The 24,577-nt window shown below is 33.3% G+C and overlaps 1 protein-coding gene across 1 annotated transcript; it reads right to left on the reverse strand.

Moving 5' to 3' along the window:
* Window positions 1-268: 268 nt before the first annotated feature.
* Window positions 269-22,577, reverse strand: LOC140452136 (double-stranded RNA-specific editase B2-like). Its single transcript, XM_072546223.1, has 2 exons — window positions 21,750-22,577; window positions 269-1,340 (listed from the first exon to the last, which is right to left on the reverse strand). The coding sequence occupies exons 1-2, from the start codon at window positions 22,465-22,467 to the stop codon at window positions 331-333; spliced, it is 1,728 nt and encodes a 575-aa protein (XP_072402324.1). The 5' UTR covers window positions 22,468-22,577; the 3' UTR covers window positions 269-330.
* Window positions 22,578-24,577: the final 2,000 nt, after the last annotated feature.

The following is a 24,577-nucleotide window of genomic DNA, read 5'->3' on the forward strand; positions in this document are numbered from 1 at the left end:
TACATACACATGATAGATTAGGATTACTTCCATAGTAAACATAGTTCAAATATTTTTGATAGTGTGAAGTGAACTTCACCTAAGATGCAAACTTGAGGTTACACGACATAGGACGATGCTTTTCTGTTAAATATAATTGCACGGATATGCTTTTAAATTTAAAATACAAAAAATATAAGTAATTCTTAGCTGTAAAATCAATAAAAAAATGAAAACAGAATTTATTAATTCAGTGGGAAATTACTAGAAATAAAAAACAAATGGCATTCATAAATTTAATGGAAAAAAGTTGTAGATACATATGTGAATGTGAAAAATAGATATATTTTTTTAATTAGGACAAATATTAAACATGTTCTGTTCCACAGGTTTAGATATCCAATATCCTAAACCAGCTTTCTGAAAAGCTTTATAAAATATATTTTTCACAACCGAATAATTAAGCACACATTCTTTAGCGTGTGCTACAGTTAGTGGTAAAAGTTGGTCCTTTGAAATGTTGGATAATCGTCCATATAATAAGGCATATCTGCAAGCCAAAATATGTTTACAAATCGTGGAAATACCTTGCTTTGGTTTACCCATATCACATATCAATATTTCAGGTTCTTTCATGCCCAAAAACCAAATCACAGAAAAATCTTTATCACTTTTTGGTATGCGTTCCTCAATAGATGTTACCATTAACATATCTGGTTTGTTTATTCGAAATGGTGATGGTAAGTCATCTAATATATCTTCAGCCCTTCCGTAAAATGCTTCTCTTAAATGCCTTTTATTAATTTGGCTGCCAACTACTACTGACCTTAAGTACACGGGATCAATAAAATGAAGTAATAGAGATCCTTGTAGTCCCAAGACGTTCCATTTGCAAATTTTATCAGAACAGGACATAGTCTTCAGGCGTTCTTCCTGTTTAATTCCATCCCAAGTTTGAGTGACTGGATCTTTAACAGGTCTTGCACCTTCGCCAGATTCTAACTTACTTCTTAATAGACCAAAATTTGTCAGATTCGATATTCCGCTATTATAAATAGAGGCATCACCACAAGGAGATTTACTTGTATATAAATGAAACTCAATTCCCTCTTTTAAGCGATAACCATTCCCGCAAATCTTTGGTTCAAATATCGAGCTGTTACTAGTACTATCAGAGAGTAGCAGTTCAAGCTGGTCATAAAAGTAGGAAAGCAAACACCTTCGGGATAAAATTTCTGCATGCATATCATTGACTGCGGTTCCGCTTAAACATATATTCTTTCCAGAGATACACTTTGTGCCAGTTGTCACACATATTACTTCAGCAGTTGAAATATCTGAATCTTTCGTCATCACAATACCTAGAAAGAAAGAAAATCACATTATTAGTGTTATTACATTTTTCAATGGTTTGAAATCAGGGCTTAGAAAAACAGCAATGTTTAAGAAAATGTCATTGTAGAAAGTATTAAAGCAACAGTGAAATTAATTCAGACATAATAATAAAATATTAAAAGATTACATATGGTGTAGCATTTTTAAATTCTTTGGTATATATTGAAATCCCCTCGTATATGTTAAAACTCCGAAGAATTATTTCAATTCTTTTTGCGTCGCCGAGTTGATATAAACACATTTTACAGTTTGTTAATATATCACGAACGCTTATTTCTTTGCTTCTTTTTACTTCTTTAGATCTAAGCCACTTAACATTCTGCGTTTCAAATAAATATTCCCGTTGATATGTTTTGTTTATACCAAGTTGGTCGAATGAATGTCAAAAATAATTACATCACTCTCGCTGATGTCGCTGGGTCGAAGAGGCAGTGGCTTCAGTGTTGGTCCAAATTTTGCGTCAAATTTGAAATGTTTTGTATTTTTTTGTCCCTTTTCATGGAAAGTGTGTAGCAGTGTTAAGTTCAATGTATAGTTACAGTTAAAAGTGAGATTTGGAAGATGGGCCATTGAAAGCAGACATGTTTAGTTTAGTCGCAAAAAACTGGCAAATTTGTTAAAAAAATTGATTTTTACTCAATGTAATGTGTCAATTTTGGACGAGTAATAATTGTTTTTTATTTGTAAGCCGTCTCTCATTTGAGATATTTAAAAAACGGCGTTTAACAATTTAAAAAATACCCACATGGTTTCAGTTTTTTAAGAAGCCTAGAAGAGTCTAAAGTTTGTGTCCAGTGCCAACTTCAGCCTCAAATTTGTGTGTCCTAAGAAGCCGTTTCAGAATATAATTCGCAGTGTGAGATGCAGTTTTTTGTTCGTGTGGCAGAGTATAATTCCAGTTCCCAATCTCAGAAATTTAAAGTAAAAGTAACAGTTAGTGAAACCCAGGTAACTTTTTTTGTTCGAACTTTTAAAGTAAAACAGAAATTTTTTTCTAATGACAATTGCTTTCATAACAATTTATAAATTGTAATAATTAAAATTGTAAATCTTAGGGTGTGGCTTAGCTGTCATTTTATTTGTTCTCAGTTTTAAGATTTAATAGTGACATATGACAGTTAGCACTATTTTTGACATTTGGTAAACATCTAATCATATTTGAGATTTTGTTTTTGTTTAGTTTAAAAAAAAAGGTTAACCCCTATGCATGGTTTCACTTAAAAAGATATTTCTTTATTTGTAATAATTTATTTCTGCTACAAATTGTCGCCCATTAAAAATTGTAAGTTTTATAGTATCTCCAACTTCTAGAGTTTGTAAACGGATAGGACATAGTAAGTCTGTTTTTGATATTTTGTATTTTATTGTTATTATCTCTATTTGTAACTGTGTGGTGGGACAGTAATAAATGTGTAATTTTCTATAAAACATTTTGTTTATTTCTTTTATTAAAAAAGTTTATAACCCCTTTTGTGTTTTTTAGGAAGGAAGAGCCTTTTCTTTCATCCAGCAGGAAGTTTCCTCAAAGCGGCCTTATTTTAAATAGCTAGAGGAACTTCTTGTGTTTTGTTTGTTCCAGGAGATTCATGTAATCTCAATCCCAATCCAATCCCATAGTTTCATTAACTTATCCAGTTCTCCAAATAAACCCTAAGAGACGTTCGCAACAGATTCGTTTATTTTGCTTGTCCTATCTGCACCCAATAATTTCTGTCCCCAATTTTCAACCCCCTATAATAATACCCCCTGTGTGAACATTAAGGGGCGATATATAAAATACTGAAAAAAGTAATTGGTTACTCCGAACGGTGGAAGAAGAGCGAGTGAATCGCAGACGAAATATTAATAGGTAAGACAGCTTAAAAGGCTAGTAGACAAAAACAACAAATTTATTGCAGACAAGAAAGAGCAGTTACAGACTAGGAAATTTACATCAAAAATTTATTTACGGATTATGGTCATGCAACGTACACTCTTGAATTGAATGGACCAAAGATATTTGAAACTGGGGTAACAAAGGCCCTAGAACAAACTAAAGATGGGACAGCAACAGAATGAGATCAAATAGCCAATGAATTTTTAAAAATAATTATTGAGAACAATCTCAAAATTCAAGAAAGCCAGTTAATCTCGTTCTAAAGCTATTTTCTTGTGGCATTTTGACACTATATATTTGTAGGGGATGTAAGTCTTATTAGAATTTTACGTAGAGTAATACAAAAACAAATCACTTAAACTAAACTAGCGTCCTTATTGTAACGATGTTGTGATGAGACTGTCAGGGTCGATCCCCTTCTCTCTCGAGGGGTGTAAGATAAAGATCGGGTTAAATTTGACTGAAAGTATATTATACGGGGTTGCTCGAAAGTTTTAACAATTTGAAACATTTTTTAATTTTATTTAAAAAATAAACTATACTTTTATAAGGGTTTCCTATACCTAAAGACAGAATGTTCCGATTTATTTCGATTTTTCTAAAAATGTACGGTTTTAGAAGAAATTAGATATCTACTAATCTAAGCGTGCGTTCATAACGATCATAACCCATCCCTCGCTCGGGCCATGGGATGGTATCATTTAATCGATTTTTGGTAAAAGAAATGCATTACTTTAAATGCGAGCGTTCGCCGTCAGTGCTACGCTCTAGGCGAGGAGACGGTGCGATGGTCTCCTTTATGAACGCACCCTAACACTCGGTGACAAATTTGTAAATAACAAGTGATAATATGTATATTATTAACACTACCTATCGACGTATGCTTTAAAAACTCACACAACTGACTTCGTGTCAATTCAAACCTCATGTCGCATGTCAAACCGGTGGCGTTGTGGGTCAGCTCCTTTTTTTTATCTTTGGTACCTCGCGTTTTTAACAGCTGACATTTGCAACCATTTTTTCTCAGGCAACCTTATATCATCACATTAAAAAAATTGTACACTAGGTCGTACTGTATTTGTATTTTTAAAATTTAAATAATATGTGTAAAATTTAAAAACGCCATTTTATCATTTATTTATTATTTTTATAGATTTTTTTCATATTTAATATGTGCTAATTTAAAAATTTCTTACAAAGTAAAGTTCAAAGTGAAAGTTCAACTTAAAAGTTTTACTAATAACTGTTTTTGTCAAACTTTATTACAATTTTTGAACTGATAGTTGTAAAATTCCGACATTATATTTATATTAAATTATTTTACAATTAGAAGTGTATAGAACAAAACTTAAAGCCCAGTTTCATAATGACAACCTAAACTAATGTTCGCTTTAGACTAAAATACACTTAAGTGTCACACTGAGTTTCATAATACCTACAGCTCTTTTCATTATTAAAAGTAAACATGTGTTTAAATTAGTAGGTTGGTAATTGTGTTTCTATCAATTTTGCTTTATTTTTGTCGAAATAACCTTATTTTTCTCACTGTTTGTTAATTTGCGAATAAAATTGTTAATTATTATTAATTATGACTGTATCAGAAAGAAGTAGTTCTTTAATTTTCACAAAAAGGGAACATTTACATATTGAGGAATTATCCAAAAGTATAGAAACCAAGAAAAATATTAACGAAAACTGGAAGTTTTAAATAAAGAGAATAATCGATAAGAGGACAAAGAAGAGAAAGAAAGGCCAACCATGAAAGATATTAAGTAAGGAACAAGAATTAAAAATCAAAATATTAAAAATGGAATTATAATTAAAACAAAAATATTTTCAAGAAAATTTATAATAAATATACTGTACAAAAAGTGTTGTCTTTTAATGTAAAATCTATTAAATAATTAAATTTAAACTATACACAAATTTTAAGATTCTGAATCTAGACACGATAGATACCTACAAGTTGTTTCATTATAACCTAACCTCAACTCTCCAGAGTTAACCTATCCTATAAGCCCGACCACGTGTCATCACATGGTACCGAAATCCAAATCTGAAACCAAACCGAATACTTTAAGACTTAAGAGTAGAGTATAAAAATGAAATGGAATTCAAGGCAGCAATAAACTCAATACAAATGTCAGATAATCTATACGAAAACTGGAAATTCTTCATACAAAGATTTAAAAATTACCTTCAAGCAACAGAATTAACAAAAAAAAAACCTGAAATAATCCAATGCGCACAACTGTTACAAATAATAGGTGACAAAGGGTTCAAAATCCATAATACGTTCAAGTTCTCAATAGAAGAAAAAGATAAGTTAGAAGCGGTAATCACAAAAGTTGAAACACATTTCAAACCCAAAAGCAATGTATCAAACGCAAAGTATTGCCTGTTTACCAGAAAACAAGATAAAGGTGAGTCAGTAGACAAATTTATAACAGATATTATAAACAAGGCAAAAAAATTGTGAGCTAGAGCATCTGAAGGACAGTCTGATTAAGACTTGCATAACATGTGGGGTAGCAGATGAAACTATGAGACAGAGACTGTTAGAAGATGTGATGAGCTTGGAAAAAGCAATCAATCTGTGTAAAAGTATAGAAAGCTCGAAAATTAAGTGCATTTAGAATGCAAATATAAAGATAATATTGTAGCGAGATTAAATAAAACGATTGGTTCGAATTTGTATAAATATATTTATTTATAAGTTTACAGTTCGGTAATCTCTTATCAACTAACCCTACTTCTAACATTGTTACCTATATATACCAAAAGTATTATGTTCGAGAATATTCTGGCGTAGTCCCACCTCTAATTCGCCTACGTGACCGGTTATTCTCTGTCGCACTCGATACATCGCGAAACTTCTCGAAGAGTATTAGAGATGCAATGCAACCGTTACTTGGGTCATGCCGAAAGCGTGTTCGTAACAATATGTACAACATAATGTTTTATGTGGTAGAGATTAATTCACCAACGGCATTAGGTCTTCCTACATGTAAAGCTTTGATTATATTAAAAAGGGTCAATACAATAGAAAAATCTTTGTAGCAATATTTAACATTGCTACAACTTAGAAATACACCAATTGATTCAAATTTACCATCATCATCTCAACTTTTAATGTCACGAGTACTTAAAACTCAGATTTCCACTACTGACAAAATTCTAAAACCAAAATTATGTAATGCTAAAATAGTGATCAGTAATTTTCAGAAAAGACAGAACATTCAAAAAGCTTATTATGATAGTGTTATGATAAATATTAAGACGCATAATACTGTAAACATATTAACCCATTCGTCTTTTCTAGATCATAAATATACCTGCCGTCAGAAATTTCTAGGGGTACCCCTCCGATATAAAAAGACCCGTTTACCTGAATTCTGATGAGTTACCCACGATTTCCAGAAGCAGACCGAATAAAACCAGTATGAGCGACCTTCTCGGCTCTTCGATGCGGAATCGCCGGAATTCCGGAACTAACGGCATTTTATATTTAAAGAAGGAACTCTGCTGAAAACAGTTAGTTGGTTTTTGAACATCGCGTCGAGTTTTTAAAATGTAACGCACTTAGATAAATTATATAATTCTTAGTGTAAAATAAATTAGTTATATTGTACAAATAAAGACTTTAAATAAACTTATAAGTGTTATAAGTGTAGAACCTATAATAGTAAATAAAAACAATAAATTAGATTAACAAAAATATTACAAGTGGTGTCAGAAAAGTGGAATAGTAAATAATTTAAGAAGACATCTCGAGGATAGAGAATTAGCTTCTACCGGAAAAAAGTCTGAGTTAGTCCAACGACTAAAGAACGCTTTGGAGAAAGATGGTTTAGATCCAGAAACTTATACATTTGAAGACAAACATGCTACTGTTATCTCGTCAATTTCAAAACTTTCCGGCGACATCGCATCATTAGAGAACAAAGTTTCTGACGGTATTTCGAAAGTTTCTTCTGATGTAGCCAAAGTTTCTGGTGACATCGCATCATTAGAACACAAAGTTTCTAACGAGATTTCTTCTCTGGAAAGCAAAGTTTCTGCTAACATCTCTTTGGAAATCTCTAAAGCCACTTCTGAGATGTCTGCCCTCGACGATAGAATATCGTCGTTAAAAGACCAAGTTGCTGCCGATATGTTGGTCTTCGAAGAAAATATATGAAAAGAGATGGAAAGGAAGATGGAGGAAACAGGAACAGCAGAGAGAGGAAACAATTCAATTACAGTAGAGACAAAAGAAGACGAAACGAAATGTACGTTGGAAATACGGCCGAAATTTGAGGGAAGTGGAGGTTCTGTTCATGTTAAAGTCCCAACTTTCGACGGAAAATCGTCATGGAACAACTACATGAAACAGTTCGAATCAACTGCAAGAGCAAATGGATGGTCTAAAAAGAAAAGACTGTAAACCTGACTATCGCTCTTCGAGGAGATGCCTTAGATGTGCTTCAGACCATAGCCGTAGAGAGACGGATGATTTCGAACAACTGAAGAAGAGATTAAATATGCGATATGGCCACGAACATTTGGAGCATGTATATCAGTCGCAGCTTAAAAATTGAAGACAAAAGAAAGATGAGGCTCTTCAAGAATATGAGGTAGATATTGCCAGATTAGTATGATATGCTTATCCAACAGCTCTCGAAGACATGATGGAAAAGCTGGCCGTTCAAACGTTTATTGATGGTTTTCGTGATCATGAAATGCAGAGAATACTGCGATTAGCTCATCACAAAACGCTGGTTGATGTCTTATCCGCCGCCCTCGAATACGAGTCAGGCCTCTGGCGGGTACAGTAAAGTTAGGACTGTAAAAGAGGAAGGAGATGAAGATAAACTTGACCAGATCGTTAATATGATTAAGAGTATTACATGCAGGAAAACGAAGACCATAAAATCAAGAAACTCACCATCAGGAAAACTAGAACGAGTCGGCCTTGGGGGGCAGCTTCGACCCGGAACTTTTCCAAAGATCCTCTCATACTAATAACTTCTTTGAAATGTCGTGAAGATAGTGTATATGTGGATGGAGAAATAAATGGTAGAAGGCATACATTGTTGGTGGATACCAGAGCGACCAGAACCATTATACGCAAGACATCCGTAAGACAGTTATAAAAAGCCATAAGAAACTGTCACCAACGAGGTTACGACTTCGGACAGCTACAGGTGAAAATGCCAACATTCATGGAGAAATCCAGGTACAATTAGGAATTGGAGCAGAAAAGTTCGTCCATACTGTTATTGTTGCTGACATCGAAGAGGATGTTATACTAGGAATGGACGTAATGAATATGCATGGATTCAAATTGGATTTTAAGAATAAGGTAATCAAAGTTGGCAACGAGGAGGTAATTCTTCATCCACATGATGACAACACTATGCAAGCTGCCATTAAAGAAGATACAGTCGTGCCTGCGAGAAGTGAACCGATGATAGTACGACCAGAACCATTATACGCAAGACAGCCGTAAGACAGTTATAAAACGCCATAAGAAACTGTCACCAACGAGGTTGCGACTTCGGACCGCTACAGGTGAAAATGCCAACATTCATGGAGAAATCCAGGTACAATTAGGAATTGGAGTAGAAAAGTTCGTCCATACTGTTATTGTTGCTGACATCGAAGAGGATGTTATACTAGGAATGGACGTAATGAATATGCATGGATTCCAATTGGATTTTAAGAATAAGGTAATCAAAGTTGGCAACGAGGAGGTAATTCTTCATCCACATGATGACAACACTATGCAAGCAGCCATTAAAGAAGATACAGTCGTGCCTGCGAGAAGTGAACCGATGATAGTAGCGCGGCTACAGGGAATTGTTATGAAGGCTTCGGCTACGAAGGGACACCTGTTATGATGGAGACTTGGAACCATGACGACGAGGTTGGCCGTGGAATCATAATTGGAAAGGAATTGGTAACTTCGGCTAAAGAAATTCTTGTGAGACTTATCAATGTCAATGACTACCCAGTGACCATCAAGAAAGAGACAAAAGTAGGAACTTGTGTACCTGTGACATCCATAATCCGCCAGGCGACAACATCTGATGGCGGGAAGAACAACCATTGTTAAGCATAAAATGGATACTGGTAATGCTAAGCCAATTCGTCAAACAGCTCGACGATTACCACAGACGAAAAGAGAGGAAGCTGAAACAATTGTTCAGGAAATGAAGACAGACGGACCTTCTACGAGCCCATGGGTCTCTCCGGTGGTCCTGGTTAAGAAGAAAGACGGAACGACGAGGTTCTGTGTGGATTACCGTTTGCTGAACAACGTTACCAAGAAAGATAGTTATCCTCTGCCTCGGATCAACGATACATTGGACACATTGGCTGGAAGTAAATTGTTTTCTACTTTGGATTTGAAGTCTGGATACTGGCAGGTAGAAATGAGATAAAGAGAAGACAGCCTTCACCACAGGATCTGGATTGTGGCAATTCAACGTTATGCCATTTGGACTCTGTAATGCTCCTGCGACATTTGAGAGGCTTATGGAAAATGTTTAGAGAGAGTTATCTTGGAAAACATGCCTGGTTTACCTAGATGACATAATCGTCTTGGGGGAGATATTTGAAGATCATCTGAAGAATTTAGAAAACGTTTTTAATCGACTTAAAGCTGCCCAATTGATGTTAAACCCCAAGAAGTGCCAGCTATTTCAAGGTAAAGTCAATTATCTGGGTCATATAGTCAGTAAAGAAGGAGTGGCCGCGGATAAGGGAAAAATCGATTCCATTAAGGAATGGCCAGTACCAACTGACAAACATCAAGTGAGAAGTTTTCTTGGACTATGTACTTACTACCGAAGGTTTATTAATAAGTTTGCAGATATCGCTAAGCCATTAACGCGACTTACAGAGGAAGCAAGAGATTACCGCTGGGATACAGACTGCCAAAATGCCATTGAGACCTTAAAAAAGCATTTAATCACAGCACCAATTTTAGGATATCCGTTCGTCTTAGATACAGATGCAAGTAATGTGGAAATTGGAGGAGTGCTATCTCAGATTCAAGGAGGATAGGAACGAGTCCTTGGATATTTTAGTAAAGTTCTTTCAAAACCTGAGCGGAATTATTGCGTCACGAGAAGAGAACTTCTAGCAGTAGTGAAATCAGTAGAGCACTTCTATCAATACCTCTATGGAAGGAAGTTTTTAATCCGAACCGACCATGCCGCCCTTAAGTGGCATGCAGTTTATCCAGAAGGTCAGATAGCCAGATGGATCGAACGACTCCAAGAATACGATTTCAAGATTGAGCACCAGGACGGAGTTTACCACAGAAACGCTGATTCTCTTTCCAGAAGGCCATGTCCAGCAAAGTGTTCACACTGCAACAAAACGGAATCCAAGGAAGCAGCAGTGCTAAGAACAACGATGGTCAACGACGACTGGACGCTTACCAAGATAAAGGAAGAACAAGAAAGAGATCCAGTTGTACAGAAAATTCGAAAATGGAAAGAGGAAAACCGTCGACCACCTTGGCAAGAAATATCAAACCTATGCTCAGTAGTTAAGACGTATTGGGCCCAGTGGGACTCTTTTATCATGGAAGATGGCTTGCTCAAACGAGTCCTGGAAAATGATGACGGTTTAGAGAAGAGAAGACAGTTGGTGATCCCAAAGAGCAGAATAGCCGAAGTACTTCGTCAGTTACACGACAGTCCATCAGGAGGGCATTTTGGTGTAAAGAAGACCCTTCAGCGTATCGTCCGCAATCGGATGGTATGGTAGAACGAATGAATAGGACAGTTGGCAAGTATTTGACAAAGATGGTGTCCGATCATCAGCGAGACTGGGACCAATATCTTCCGTTCTTCACAATGGCCTACAGATCTGCTGTTAATGAATCAACAGGCCAGACACCAGCCAGTTCCCATCTTCAGATCGCTAGTGGCCGAATGAAGAAACGATACGATACACAAGCCGAAAAGGGTTGCTTTAAGAAGAACGACAAAGTCTGGCTCTATAATCCCAAGAAGCGAAAAGGTTGTTCTCCCAAATTGCAACAGTTTTGGGAAGGTCCATACCTCATTATGGAGATCAACGATGTCATCTACCGAATAAGCAAGATTCCAAGGGGAAAGTGCCAGCTCCCGGGAAAGCCTTGAAACTCCAAGATGCATCACGTTACCTTTTCTACCTGGTAACAAAAGACACTGCCCGTGACCAACCAACCTACCGAGATGTATGGGAAGCCTTACTTCAATCGAGAGAGCACGTACTAGAATGCCGTCAATTAGATTGGAGGGTTATCCGAAGTATGGTAGAGAAGATCTTTAAAGACACCGAAGTCCAGGTGTTAGCCTGTTGCAATCCGCATAGTTACTAGTGCGGAGAAAAAACCGCCCCTTGTCATTTTTATACAACTGGAAGTTGTAAAAGAGGGTCCAGTTGCCGATACCAGCATGCCGTCCCAGTTCCAGTCCCGACAAGGTTCCAGGAGGAACCATCTTTTAAGAGGGGGGCAATGTTATAAGTGTAGAACCTTTAATAATAAATAAAAACAATAAATTAGATTAATAAAAATATTACAATAGAGATACAATAAATTTAAAACGGCTTAAAAATAATGAAAAAGTTTATGTTAAAGATAAAAGCGAATTGAGAGAAGGTCTTATCACACATAAACTATGAGATAAAACCTACTCGATTAAATTAAGAGATTCTGGGTCAGAAATTGCAAGAAATAGACAATTTTTGGTTCGCATTCCTGCAACTGCTGATGATGAACATACAGATAACGAATCTGAAATTAGTGAGTCACAAAATCTTGAAAGTGTCTCTGATAATTATTCTGATCATCACTCTCCAATAAACTTACCTCCACAAATCTCTTCAGGTCGAATTGTTAAAAAACCTGATAGATTAGATTTATAAGTAATTTTATTATAAAATAAAGGGGATAAAGGATGTATGAAACAATTGAGGAAATTCATAAATGTTTACTTAAAGATTTGTTAAAGAAATTTATTTTTATTTTTCATTTTAAAAAGAGGTGGATGTGATGTATGTAAATAAGTAAATATTCGGAACGCACAGGTTGGTAACATTGTAAGAGTGACGTGACGGACGGGCGCAAGGAAGAGGAAATAAAACCATTCTGAATCTAGACAGGACAGATACAAGTTGTTTCATTATAACCTAACCTCCACTCTCTAGAGTTAACCTATCCTATAAGCCCGATCACGTGTCACCACACACAGTACAGAAATTGTTGAATTAATATATTTATGATTAATATATATATATATATATATACAATTATAAAAATGCAAATTACTGAAATATAAGCATCATAATATCCTATAAAATTTATATTGACAAAGGTGAAAGTAAATGTAAAACTTATACATTGTAAATGACCTCAGAAACAAAACAATTGGTTTAATAGGAGATATTTTTTTAGAAATTGTAAATCTAATTCTGCAAAATGTTGCCAAATACATAATTCACAATAGTGTCTTGCATTATCTAAACTTCCTTTAAATTGAGGGAAATTGTCTTGTTTTGTCTTCTTTTTTATGGCTTTAGTTAAATAGTTTTCTTGTTGACCTAGATTATGATACACAGAAAACAAGACTCCATTTTGGTTGCTCCAGATGTTATGAAATAATGCTGTTGCTACTATTACACTCATAGTCACTTTCAAATTTAATCTCATTCGATTTTTAAAAATTGGGTATCATCGTTTCCATATCCTTGATTTCCACAACATTCCTAGTTCGTATGGGAGATTCATTATAAAGATTATTTGCTTTTGTTCTAGCATATTGTCTAGCCGTGTCATCAAATATGATTTCAAGCTGTAACCAGAATGACCAACTATAAAAAATGGTACAAACCAAACAAAGTCTCCAGCTTTAAATCTTTGTATGCCACTATTATTAAATGTTGTTTGATCATGTATAGAACCCAGCCATATTTAAACAATATTTCTAATTTTTAAACTAGTCTCTGATTTTTTTGGACATTTAATGCAAACATTCTTTTTCTGAAAGATATATTTCTGCATTTGCACCTCCATAAGAATCAATTCGTATTAAAGTACATATAACTGTAGCTATGCATCTTAGAAATCATACAATGGCATAAAATTCTTCTTTAACTTGGGCCATTTCATCTTGTTTGATATAATTTCAATTCTCGAAGCTGTTGCCCTCGTTATACCCATATAGTTAGGTAGTGACTATTTTTATTCATCATTATATAAATATATTGATTATAAAATTACCTATATCATTATGAAATAAACTGATGATTATACACTGATCATAAACACTTTTATTTAACAATTTGTTTTTATTTTATAACACAAAGTTTTATTTAACATTATATGAACATATTTATTATAAAATTATATCACTATTATGAAGTAAACTGATTATACACTTTTTTATTTAACAAAAAGTTGTTATTTCAAAACACAAAGTTTGTAGTAATAACATTTCTTTGTATTCTCTGCACTTCTAACATCCAACGATTTTCTGCAAAAATCATCGCTCCCATCTGCTCCTTAAAACCGAAAATGAAAAATTGAAAAACGGCATAACAGCTTAAACACGCGCGATGACGCTAAAAGACTGTCGGCAATATGGCGACCCCCGCCCCAACCCTACCCGCTATGACCGTTTTCGTGCATACTGAGAGTATAAAAGCAGCTACACAGGGTAAGACCGGTCGTCACTCGACACTAAGGAGTAGGCAGATTGAGACCTCAGTGCCGTTTCATAGTTCTTGTATTTCTACAGAACAAAATACTGGTACGTCACGAATGAGGGCAGATTGAGACCCCGAACTACTCGGACGGAACCATATCCCTCTTGATAATGGCTCCATATCTATCTATCTATCTATATATATATATATATATATATATATATATATATATATATATACATTCTGAAAAATTGTAATCGCACTTCGGAGTATAAAAAATATGTTCATATTCACTTCCCATTTCTTTGCACAAAGCAAAGAAACTCTTGAGTTCAGTGGGAGAGATTTTGTGAAGTTTATAAATTTTCCACACTCTTGAATAGATTCGGTTAAAAGCAGTGGCATTTTTGGAGATCTAATGCCTCTCTGTGGATGCTACAATGCGCTTAAACACATTCTGGTCTAGGGCCTTGATCCTCAGAAAAACTCCAGTACGAGCGCCTTTCATTGACCGTGCTCCATGGCTACTTACTTCCACACTTATATTCAATTCCATTGTCATTAATGTAGCTGTTAATCAGATTAAATATTTCTTTAGCCGTTGTTCTTGTTGACAGAGATTTACAAAATGGAAATTCTTCATTAATAGTATTTTCAAAATCGTATCTTACAAAACACATTAGATTAGCTTTATCTGATATGTTTGTACTTTCATCAATTTGCAAGGAAAAATAGTTACACGCCTTTAAGTGACATAATACTTTCTTTAATCTTATCTGCCATTTCCACAATACTACGCTTTACTGTGTTATTTGATGGAGCCAGCGAATTCACTTGCCTTTCCTGCTTTTTATCACATATCCGAGACGCTACTATTTTCATTGCTCGGCAATTGTGTATACCGGTTTCAGCAAATAATTTTGATATCTCATGGGAAGCCAGTACAAGGTTTTCAGATTGAGCGTTCTGAGCAAAATGCAAAGGCATATTCTTTTTGGGAGCTATTAATTCTCTTTTTATTTATAAAAAAAGCTATTGGCTTACCACTGTATTCCTGATGCTTCAATTCCAAGTGCCGCTTCAATTTTAAATTTCTCATTTGAAAGTGCATCATAACAAATAACACATAATTAGTCATCAGTACCCTTTATAAAACCGAACTGTAAGTAATCTTCAAACTATTGTCGGGTCCAGGCCTCCTTCTTTTTTGTGAAAGTTGTAGACTGCGCATTGAGCGGCCGTTTGTAATTACCAATCGTACCTGCCTCTGAATGGACATTACTCGACTGTCTATTATTATGGCCGCTTTTATATCTTGTACCTGGCTGCAGATCACTCGACGGTCTATTTGTCTTAGAACTTGTACTTATTTTATAACAAATTTATCCATCAATTCAAGGTAATCAATAGGCACGAAAAATATGCGTTCTCAGGCCTGACAACTAAGCTTGACACTGAATGAAATAAAAGAAGCAGTGGTGTAGCGGGCGGAAATGTGTAATTTTGTGGATGTGGTAGTGGGAGGTTAAAATAAAAGCAGTGGCGTCAGGCAGAGCGCGACCTGAAAAAGCAAGATGTGAAACGGCGAGGCGAGGCGATCCAACATTTTGCTTTCGTGGCCCGGTACCGAGTCGTGACCCACCATTTGGGAAACGCTGCTCTAGGATAATCTATCTGTCTACGTCATCCTGATTTATAACTGTGTCAACCGATTTGAACAAAATCAACTTTCTTGGAAGAAAATTCAAAATTGTCGCATTCAGATCATCGACATCTGTATTTTTGGCCGCCAATATTGTTCGTCCAATTACGGTTTTTGAACTGGTTTGCTATGTCCGGAAAAACACGCTGAATAAGCTTGGCCCAGCAAATAAATAATAAATTTACTTGAGAATTAAACTGAGAAGGTAAAATAATAATAATTGTAAACGTCACTACTTTGCTCGATGCATAAACAATAATAACGCCTGAAAATTGCGTAGAGTTCTCGGAATGAGAGAAGGCTTTTTCTCCAAAATATTGTCCAAAAAATAAAAAAGAATGTTTGGGGTGGACCACCCTTACTACTTAAGCGTATGAAAAATGACCTAGTATGACCAATCGGGTATCCGTTTGGGAGGAGTACATATGGCAACTAACACTGTGACACTAATATGGCTATAAAAAAATAGAGGTTCGTGATAAAAGGATAAGCAATTAAGGGTTGTTTGTATTGTTTAATGCCAGATCAAAAAAAAAAAACAAAAATAAAAAATTTTGTCCAAAAAATTTTAAAAAATTTTTGGAGTGGTCCACCCGTACCACTTAGGGGTATGAAAAATAGATTACGACCGATTCTCAGACATGTCGAATAAACATAAAATTTCATAGAAATCGATCAATCCGTTTGGAAGGAGTATGGCAACTCTGTGACACTAATATAGCTATTAAAAAATAGAGATTGGTGATAAAAGAGTGAAAATTAATAAGTATATTGTTACGTAAAAATATGAGTCATATTAAAAACCTGTAAACATGTTTATTACTAATATCCATATTTATTCGAGTATTTCCTAGGTCATGAATACCTGACACACGATGTTATAAAAACAAAGTTCGAGGCGAGTCGATGGGAAATCCAGTTTGCCCTTACCGTTTTCACCGTCCAGTCTAGTCAAGAAGGTTTTCGACTTTTCGAGATAACGGCGATTTAAGTATATAAATAAAACATTTTTATATGGAGGAACAGTTAATTTTGAAGACGCGCTCGCGATTTTAATTGTTACGTTCGCCTAAAATAAATTATGTATTATTAAGTGGTTAAATAAATTTATATAAATTATCGTGCTTTTTAATAAATTAGAATAAGAACAATATAATAAATTAGTAAAGAATTCATAAATACAATCGAACAAAATATAAATAATTATAAATAAATAAAAGACATTACAATATGTACCTATTTTTAATTGCCACATCATGAAAAACAAAATAAAAAAATTTTATATACAAAACAAAACAAAAATGTTGGGGATGTACCAGCTTTATCACTTAGGGGTATGAAAAATAGATTACGACTGATTCTCAGATTTACCGAATAAACATATCACATTTCATATAAATCAGTCAAGCCGTTTCGGAGGAGTATGGCAACTAACACTGTAACACTGATACAGCTATTAACAAATAGAGGTTGTTGATAGAAGGATGAAAATTAAGGGTTGTTTGTATTTTTTAGTGCCACAGCATAAAAAAATAAAAATAAAAACTCGAAAAAAGTCGAAAAAACAAAAAAATGTTTGGAGTGGACCACCTTTATCACTTAGGGGTATGAAAAATAGATTACGACCGAAACTCAGACCTATCGGACAAACATAAAATTTCATAAAAATCGGTCAAGCCGTTTCGAAGGAGTATGGCAACTAACACTGTAACACTAATATGGCTATTAAAAAATAGGTATTGTTGATAGACGGGTGAAAATTAACAGTTATATGTATTATTTAATGCCACATCATAAAAAATTAAAATAAAAAAATGTCATCACTTAAAAATATTAAAAATAGATTAAAAATATTCTCAGACGTACCGAATACAAATAAAATTTCATAAAAATCGGTCCAGCTGTTTCTGAAGAGTATGTTGACTAAAGGCCCTATGACACTATGCATTTTCTTGTATCATTTCTTATATCGTTTCTGATATAACAAAAAAAAAATGGATAGTGTCATACAAGCGTATAAGTTCTTATATCAGAAACGATACAAGAATTTGTGTCCGCTGCAGTTTCTTGTACAAGAAATGCGCCAATTTGTGAGCAAAGCCGCAAAAGCAAAAACGTAAAACTTCTGTCATAATGGCGGCTGGAGGAGAACTTTGATATACAATTAGACCAAGCAGACATCAGAGAAAAGTGCCCACAAACAATAACCAAGATTAGAACAGCAGTAGCCAAATTGAAAAACAATAAATCACAGGGATTAGATCAAATAGCATCGAAACTACTGAAAGTAGGAGGAGATGTATTACTAAAAACAATACATAACCGCTTTAAAAATTCGTGATGAGTTTAAAGATTATTTTATATCTCCAAATAGGAGTAGAATTTCAAAAGAATGCCATTCAAACACATAATTTGTAAAAAAAAACAAATAAATTATTACAACCAAATTATTTATTATTTCTGTCTTCCATTACAGCCTGTTGAATATGTTCAAAAATTCTGGTTTCCAATTTAGTTTTAATATTGGGACATTTTATTTCTTTCATTTTTTAACCACAGTATTTTAAAAAATAATCAGTAGCATCTGGCTTGGGGTCCTCAGGTACTGCAGTTCTATTTTTATATGTGTCGAAATTTCGACCAATCATGTGCCGAAGCACATACAATTTCCGATAAAACAGAGCACAAATGTACGTGATGTACGTGCAAGAAACGATACAAGAAAACATAAATAACTTTCTATATCAGAAATGATACAAGAAAATGCATAGTGTCATACGGCCTTAACACTGTGACACGATATATATATATATATATATATATATATATATATATATATATATATATATATATATATATATATATATATATATATATATATATATATATATATATATATATATATATATATATATATATATATATATATATATATCCTGTGGTCTGTGAACTGTGTTTGTCATTTGTCATCTTAGTTTTAGTTAATGTCATATGTAAATGTATTTGTCATGTTATTCATTCAAACAAAACAATGCTAATTTCTTGTATATTAAAACCTAGTTTATAAAGGTTTTGCATTTCATTACAATTTAATATACAAGAAATATCAAATATGGATAAGCTACTACGACCAGACAGATTCGATGCAGATCCTAACTCTCCTAGATCGTCTCAAGAATGGATGCATTGGAAAGCTACCTTTGAAAACTTTATTTCCTCTGTGATTGATGTTTCAGAGGAGGAGAAATTCAAACTACTGGTAAATTACGTGAGCAACAATATCTATGAACTCATCTCTGATTGTAGAAAGTATTCTGAAGCCAAAAGTATTCTCGAAGCAGCTTTTGTTAAACCCAAAAATGAAATTTTTGCCAGACATATCCTAATGACAAAAAAACAACAAACTGGTGAAAATATAGGTCAATACGTTCAACATCTTAAAGTGCTTTCCAAAGACTGTAATTTTCTAGCCGTTTCTGCAGACCAAAATAGAGAAGATTATATAAGAGACTCTTTTATTAATGGCATTCTTTCTAATGGCATAAGACAACGTTTACTAGAAAACAACACTATTACTCTGCAAGATGCCATAGTGAAAGCCCAATCTCTGGAGTCAGCTTCAAAACACTCTGAGGCTTATACAACTCCTGTATAAATTATGCATTGTCCATAAACGTGAAAACATTTAGAAGTCATGCAAGCATAATAATGGCTTCAACAGCACTCAGAACGACTATCTCAGGACACCGCTTTGTTAATTTAGAAATAAACGAACATTCCTATAAAAATGTCAAATTATCAATAATTCAAGATTTATGTGCTGATGTAGTTATAGGTCATAACTTGCTTAAACAACATTCTTCTCTAGAAATCACTTTTGCTGGCTCAAAAATGCCTTTAGTTATTGATCGTATAGATAACATTTGTAGTTTGGCATACTTAAATATAGAGCCACCCAAATTATTCTCCAATCTATCAAATGATTGCAAACCGAGGGCAACTAAATCAAGAAAATTTTCAACTGAAGATAGAAAATTCATATCTGACGAGATACAGTATCTGTTATTGAATGGAGTCATAGAAGAAAGCAACTCTCCTTGGCGTGCACAAGTACTTATTACAAAAAGTGAAACACACAAAAAGCGAATGGTCGTAGATTATTCACAAACGAGTAATAAATTTACGTACTTAGATCCTTAGCCTATCATCTCCCAGATGTTGAAGATATTGTTAGAAAAGTAGCAAGATATTCTGTCTTCAGTACTATTGATCTTAAAAATGCATACCATCAAATTCCAATCAAAAATGAAGAGAAAATATACACTGCTTTTGAAGCCAACGGCCAACTATACCAATTTTGCCGGATTCTTTTTGGGGTAACCAACGGAGTGGCTTGTTTTCAAAGGGTTATCGATGGTATTATTAAATCCGAACATTTAAAAGGTGTATATGCATATCTTGATGACATTACGGTTTGTGGATTAAATCAACAACAACATAATGAAAATCTTAATAAATTTATGGAAGTAGCGAAGAAATACAATCTAACAATAAATCAAAATAAAAGTTCTTATACACTAAATTCAATCAAACTTTTGGGTTATCAAATAGAAAATCAGACCTTAAAACCTGATCCTGAAAGACTTGAACCATTAAAGAAGTTACCCTTACCCTTAAAAAGTGTTCCATCTTATTTATTGTTAACGAACATGCTCAAAGATATTTTAAATTTTAACATGCATTTTATTAAATGTACAGTTTCATCAACAATAATGTTATTTTAATATTCAATTTTATTTATGTGTATAATCTTTTAATTTCTTTACTCCCGATGAAGCTATTAAATAAATGGCGAAATATTGAGCTTTAGAAAAAACAAAGATATTTTTTTTTAATATAGACTACATACCCGATATTTCCAACATATATATATATATATATATATATATATATATATATATATATATATATATATATATATATATATATATATATATATAACAAATAGAAAAGGTTGATGTAAGTGAATAATAAAAGTAATGTAATGGCATGTCTCACAAAACAGGAAAATAAAAAACAAAATAGTATATCAATGGAAGGCAACTGTATTATGTATTTCTGACTGTAGGTCGTTTTCAGTACAGTGCAGCTAAGTTAGAAAAGGAGCATGTTAACTTTTGAAAGTATCACTCCAGGAGCAATGCAACCAATTTGTGGCATTAGAGTTAGAAAACCCTGATGGTTTTCAGGGCAACAACTAACAATAATCACAGAGAAATTTACAGCTACCTGAGGAAAGGAATGCCAAATGTTAAATAACTTGTTATTAACAACTTGTACCTAAATTTTAAAGAATTTTAAAATGTATTTTGTCCACTATTTTATATTTTATGTGTGTGTTATTAATGTTGAGTGTCTATGCTTTTATAAATAATCTCAATGACCAGTAAGTTGCACTGAAGATTTGTGTAATTTTATAAATATTTACACTTTTTTTCTTATTACAGTGTCTTGAAAAAGGAATAAAACCATTCCGAAAGCTAGACAAAAAGTCATAAGAGTGTTTAATTAACATCCCGGCCAATTTTCTGACTGCAACCCTAATAAACTGTTTTGTTTGTTTATATTGACAGTCACTAATATCCAGTATTTCTTATATATATATATATATATATATATATATATATATATATATATATATATATATATATATATATATATATATATTAGTACCAAAAAAAAGGAAAAACCATTGGCCAATGTTGCATATATATATATATATATATATATATATATATATATATATATATATATATATATATATATATATATATGTATATATGTATATATATATATAAATGTATTTTATATATATATATATATATATATATATATATATATATATTTTATATATATATAAAATACATATATATATATAATATATATATATATATATATATATATATGTATATATATATATATATAAAATATATATATATACATAAAATACATATATATATATATATATATATATATATATATATATATATATATATATATATATATTATAAGTAGTGCTGATGATGTAATAAAAATTTGAATACATCTTACCTGCAAGAACTTTACATTTAGAATGGATCACATCATTTAACATTAAATTTTGAAACTTTGCTGTCACCAGGTTTCGAATAGTATCAGACCAATGTTGATGTCTGGCATTTGGGGAAAAACTAGGTATATACAATGCTGTTTGAGCTGTGTTCTTTTTAGCTTCATGTTTGGATTTTCCAATTCCATAATAACTTAATGGGTCGGTATTATGAGATTTATGCACATTTTGGTTACCTATTGTTTCATCTTTGGAACACTGAATAGATTCCAATGCTGTTTGAGCTGTGTTCTTTTTAGCTTCATGTTTGGATTCTAAAAATCTATATCTATATCTATATCTATATTTTAAAAAGTAGGTATTATCAGATTTATGAACATTCTGGTTACGTATTGTTTCATCTTTGGAGCACTGAATAGATTCCAATGCTGTTTGAGGTGTGTTATCTTTAGCTTCATGTTTGGATTTTCCAATTCCATAATAATTTAATGGGTTAGTATTATTAGATTTACAGACATTCTGGTTACCTATTGGCTCATCCAATTTATATCCTAATCCCTTTTCTATACAATTCAAAGCAACTACTGCATTTTGATAACGATTGTTACAAGTTGATGCTTCAGGTGATTTTGCAGTTTTAATTGCTGTTGTGGTGTTATCAGATTTATTATGTTCATTCTGTTTTGTTTTTAAATATTCTTGGATCTTTTTTCGATACATTTTAAAAACAGTTAACACTAACTCTACTTTGTTTCTATTAGTTATTTAAATATAAATCGCAGTTTTTTATACTATGATCGCAGTGTATTATCATTCGCTTTAGCGCGAAAGTTCGCGCAAGGCAAGTTTCCCTGGTGTCCGAAATTTGACGGCTCTCATTGGTCTCTGTTTTTGTTTCCAGAGTTGCCAATTAGTTCATAATTATTATCAGATTTTAACATAATTTTTATGGCATTCTGGTAATAATTATCTTTTTAACATACTTAGTTGATAATTTTAACATAATTTTATACATATGCCTGTGGGAATTATGTCGATAATTGGAACATAATACATTGGCCTATTATAAGATTTAAAATCAAAATAAAAGCTGACAATAATAATTACCTGTATGTAGAATTGCCTAACATAACTCTGATTTTTATATGTAGCTCGGGGAAGTACATCAAGTATAATTTGGAGAATCCCTACATCGCGCAGAGATTCCCAAATCATGAAGTATATATAGCAAATACCATTGGGATTACAATTCTGTTACTGGATTTTAGTTGTACAGTTTAGATAACGTATTACATTTGATATTCTAAAAATTAACATGCAAAGTTCGAGTAATTTAGATAAATTAAGAAGAAGATATTCTAATTCTGACTCTGATTCTAATTTTTATTTATTTATTTATTTATTGCTAATTTACAATCTACTTCAATACAGTAATAAGTAAATATGATGTATGTTCTTGGCTTGTGGCAGGTTTAGTCCATGACGACTCTCTGGAATTTACCTAGCAGCTAGATCTTCTGGCCAAAGTCTTTTTAGACGTCTGTCAACCAGTGGGGGGTTAAATAATTCGTCTATGAGATGGTTTGGATGGTCTGCGCTGCGATTGATGTATCTTCTGGAGTGGTCAGCAATCACATCATTGCTGAAGGGGATGTTGAGGTCTGCATGAAGGGTTTGGTTTGACACATACCATGGGGCTTTAGCTAACATACGAATAGTTTTTGACTGGGATGTCTGTAATATTTTGGTGTTGGATGGTTTGCTACAGCCCCACAGCTCAATTCCGTATGTCCACACTGGTTTGTGTATTGTTTTATAGATGGTCAGGTTGTTTTCTAATGAAAGTTGCGATCTTCTGTTGATTATCCAGCCTTTTAGGTCGAGGTGTCGTCGTTTGGCTGCATTACGTGATTTCCAAGTAAGTTTTTCGTCTAGATGAAGGCCCAGGTACTTTACTTCTGTTTTTATTGGTATAGGTGAATTATTTAGGTGTAGTTGTGAACATCTAATTCTTCGATTTGTGAAATTTACTTGACAAGACTTGTTTGTGTTGACGTTTATTTTCCAGCATTTAAACCAGTCTTCTGAGAGACTAAACCATTGAGATGATTTTGCAATTCGTTAAATGCTAATATTTCGTTGATGTCTGATGCTAGTATACCAGTGTCATCCGCAAATGTTGCCATTAGTGTATTTTCACTAATAGGAATATCAGCAGTGAAGATTTGATAAAGGAATGGGCCAAGTACACTGCCTTGAATTCCGGATTTTTTTTTTGATGGTAGTTGGATAGAGCACCTTCGTATTTAACTTGAAAGTATCTGTCGGACAAGTATGATTTAATTGTTTTCCTTCTAGGCTCTCTTTTATTTTGTTAACTAATCCATGGCACTGTTGTATGGTTGAGTGATTTGACCGAAAACCAAACTGATGATCTGGGATAAGGTTTTCTATAGGTATTATTGTTTCTATTCTGTTAAGGATTAACCTTTCGAAAACTTTTGATAAAGTCGAAAGGAGACTTATTGGTCTGTACGAACTGGCTTCAGTTAGAGGTTTACCAGGTTTAGGTATCGTTATAATTTGTGCATACTTCCATTGCACTGGAAAATAGCATAGTCTCAGGAGGCTATTAAAAATAATGGTTAATAAGACGACACATTTTCTTGGGAGTTTTTTTAAGATTTCGCCAGTTATAAGGTCAAATCCTGGAGCTTTATGAGGGTTAAGCAGGTTGATTTCGTTACGGACTTCGTTTGGTGAGAAGTATTTTAGTGGTAATGATAGCTGCAGGGTGCATTAAGGAAGTCTCTAATTTTCTCGTCGTTAA

This window comes from Diabrotica undecimpunctata, chromosome 10, assembly GCF_040954645.1.
Source record: "Diabrotica undecimpunctata isolate CICGRU chromosome 10, icDiaUnde3, whole genome shotgun sequence".
NCBI lineage: Eukaryota > Metazoa > Arthropoda > Insecta > Coleoptera > Chrysomelidae > Diabrotica > Diabrotica undecimpunctata.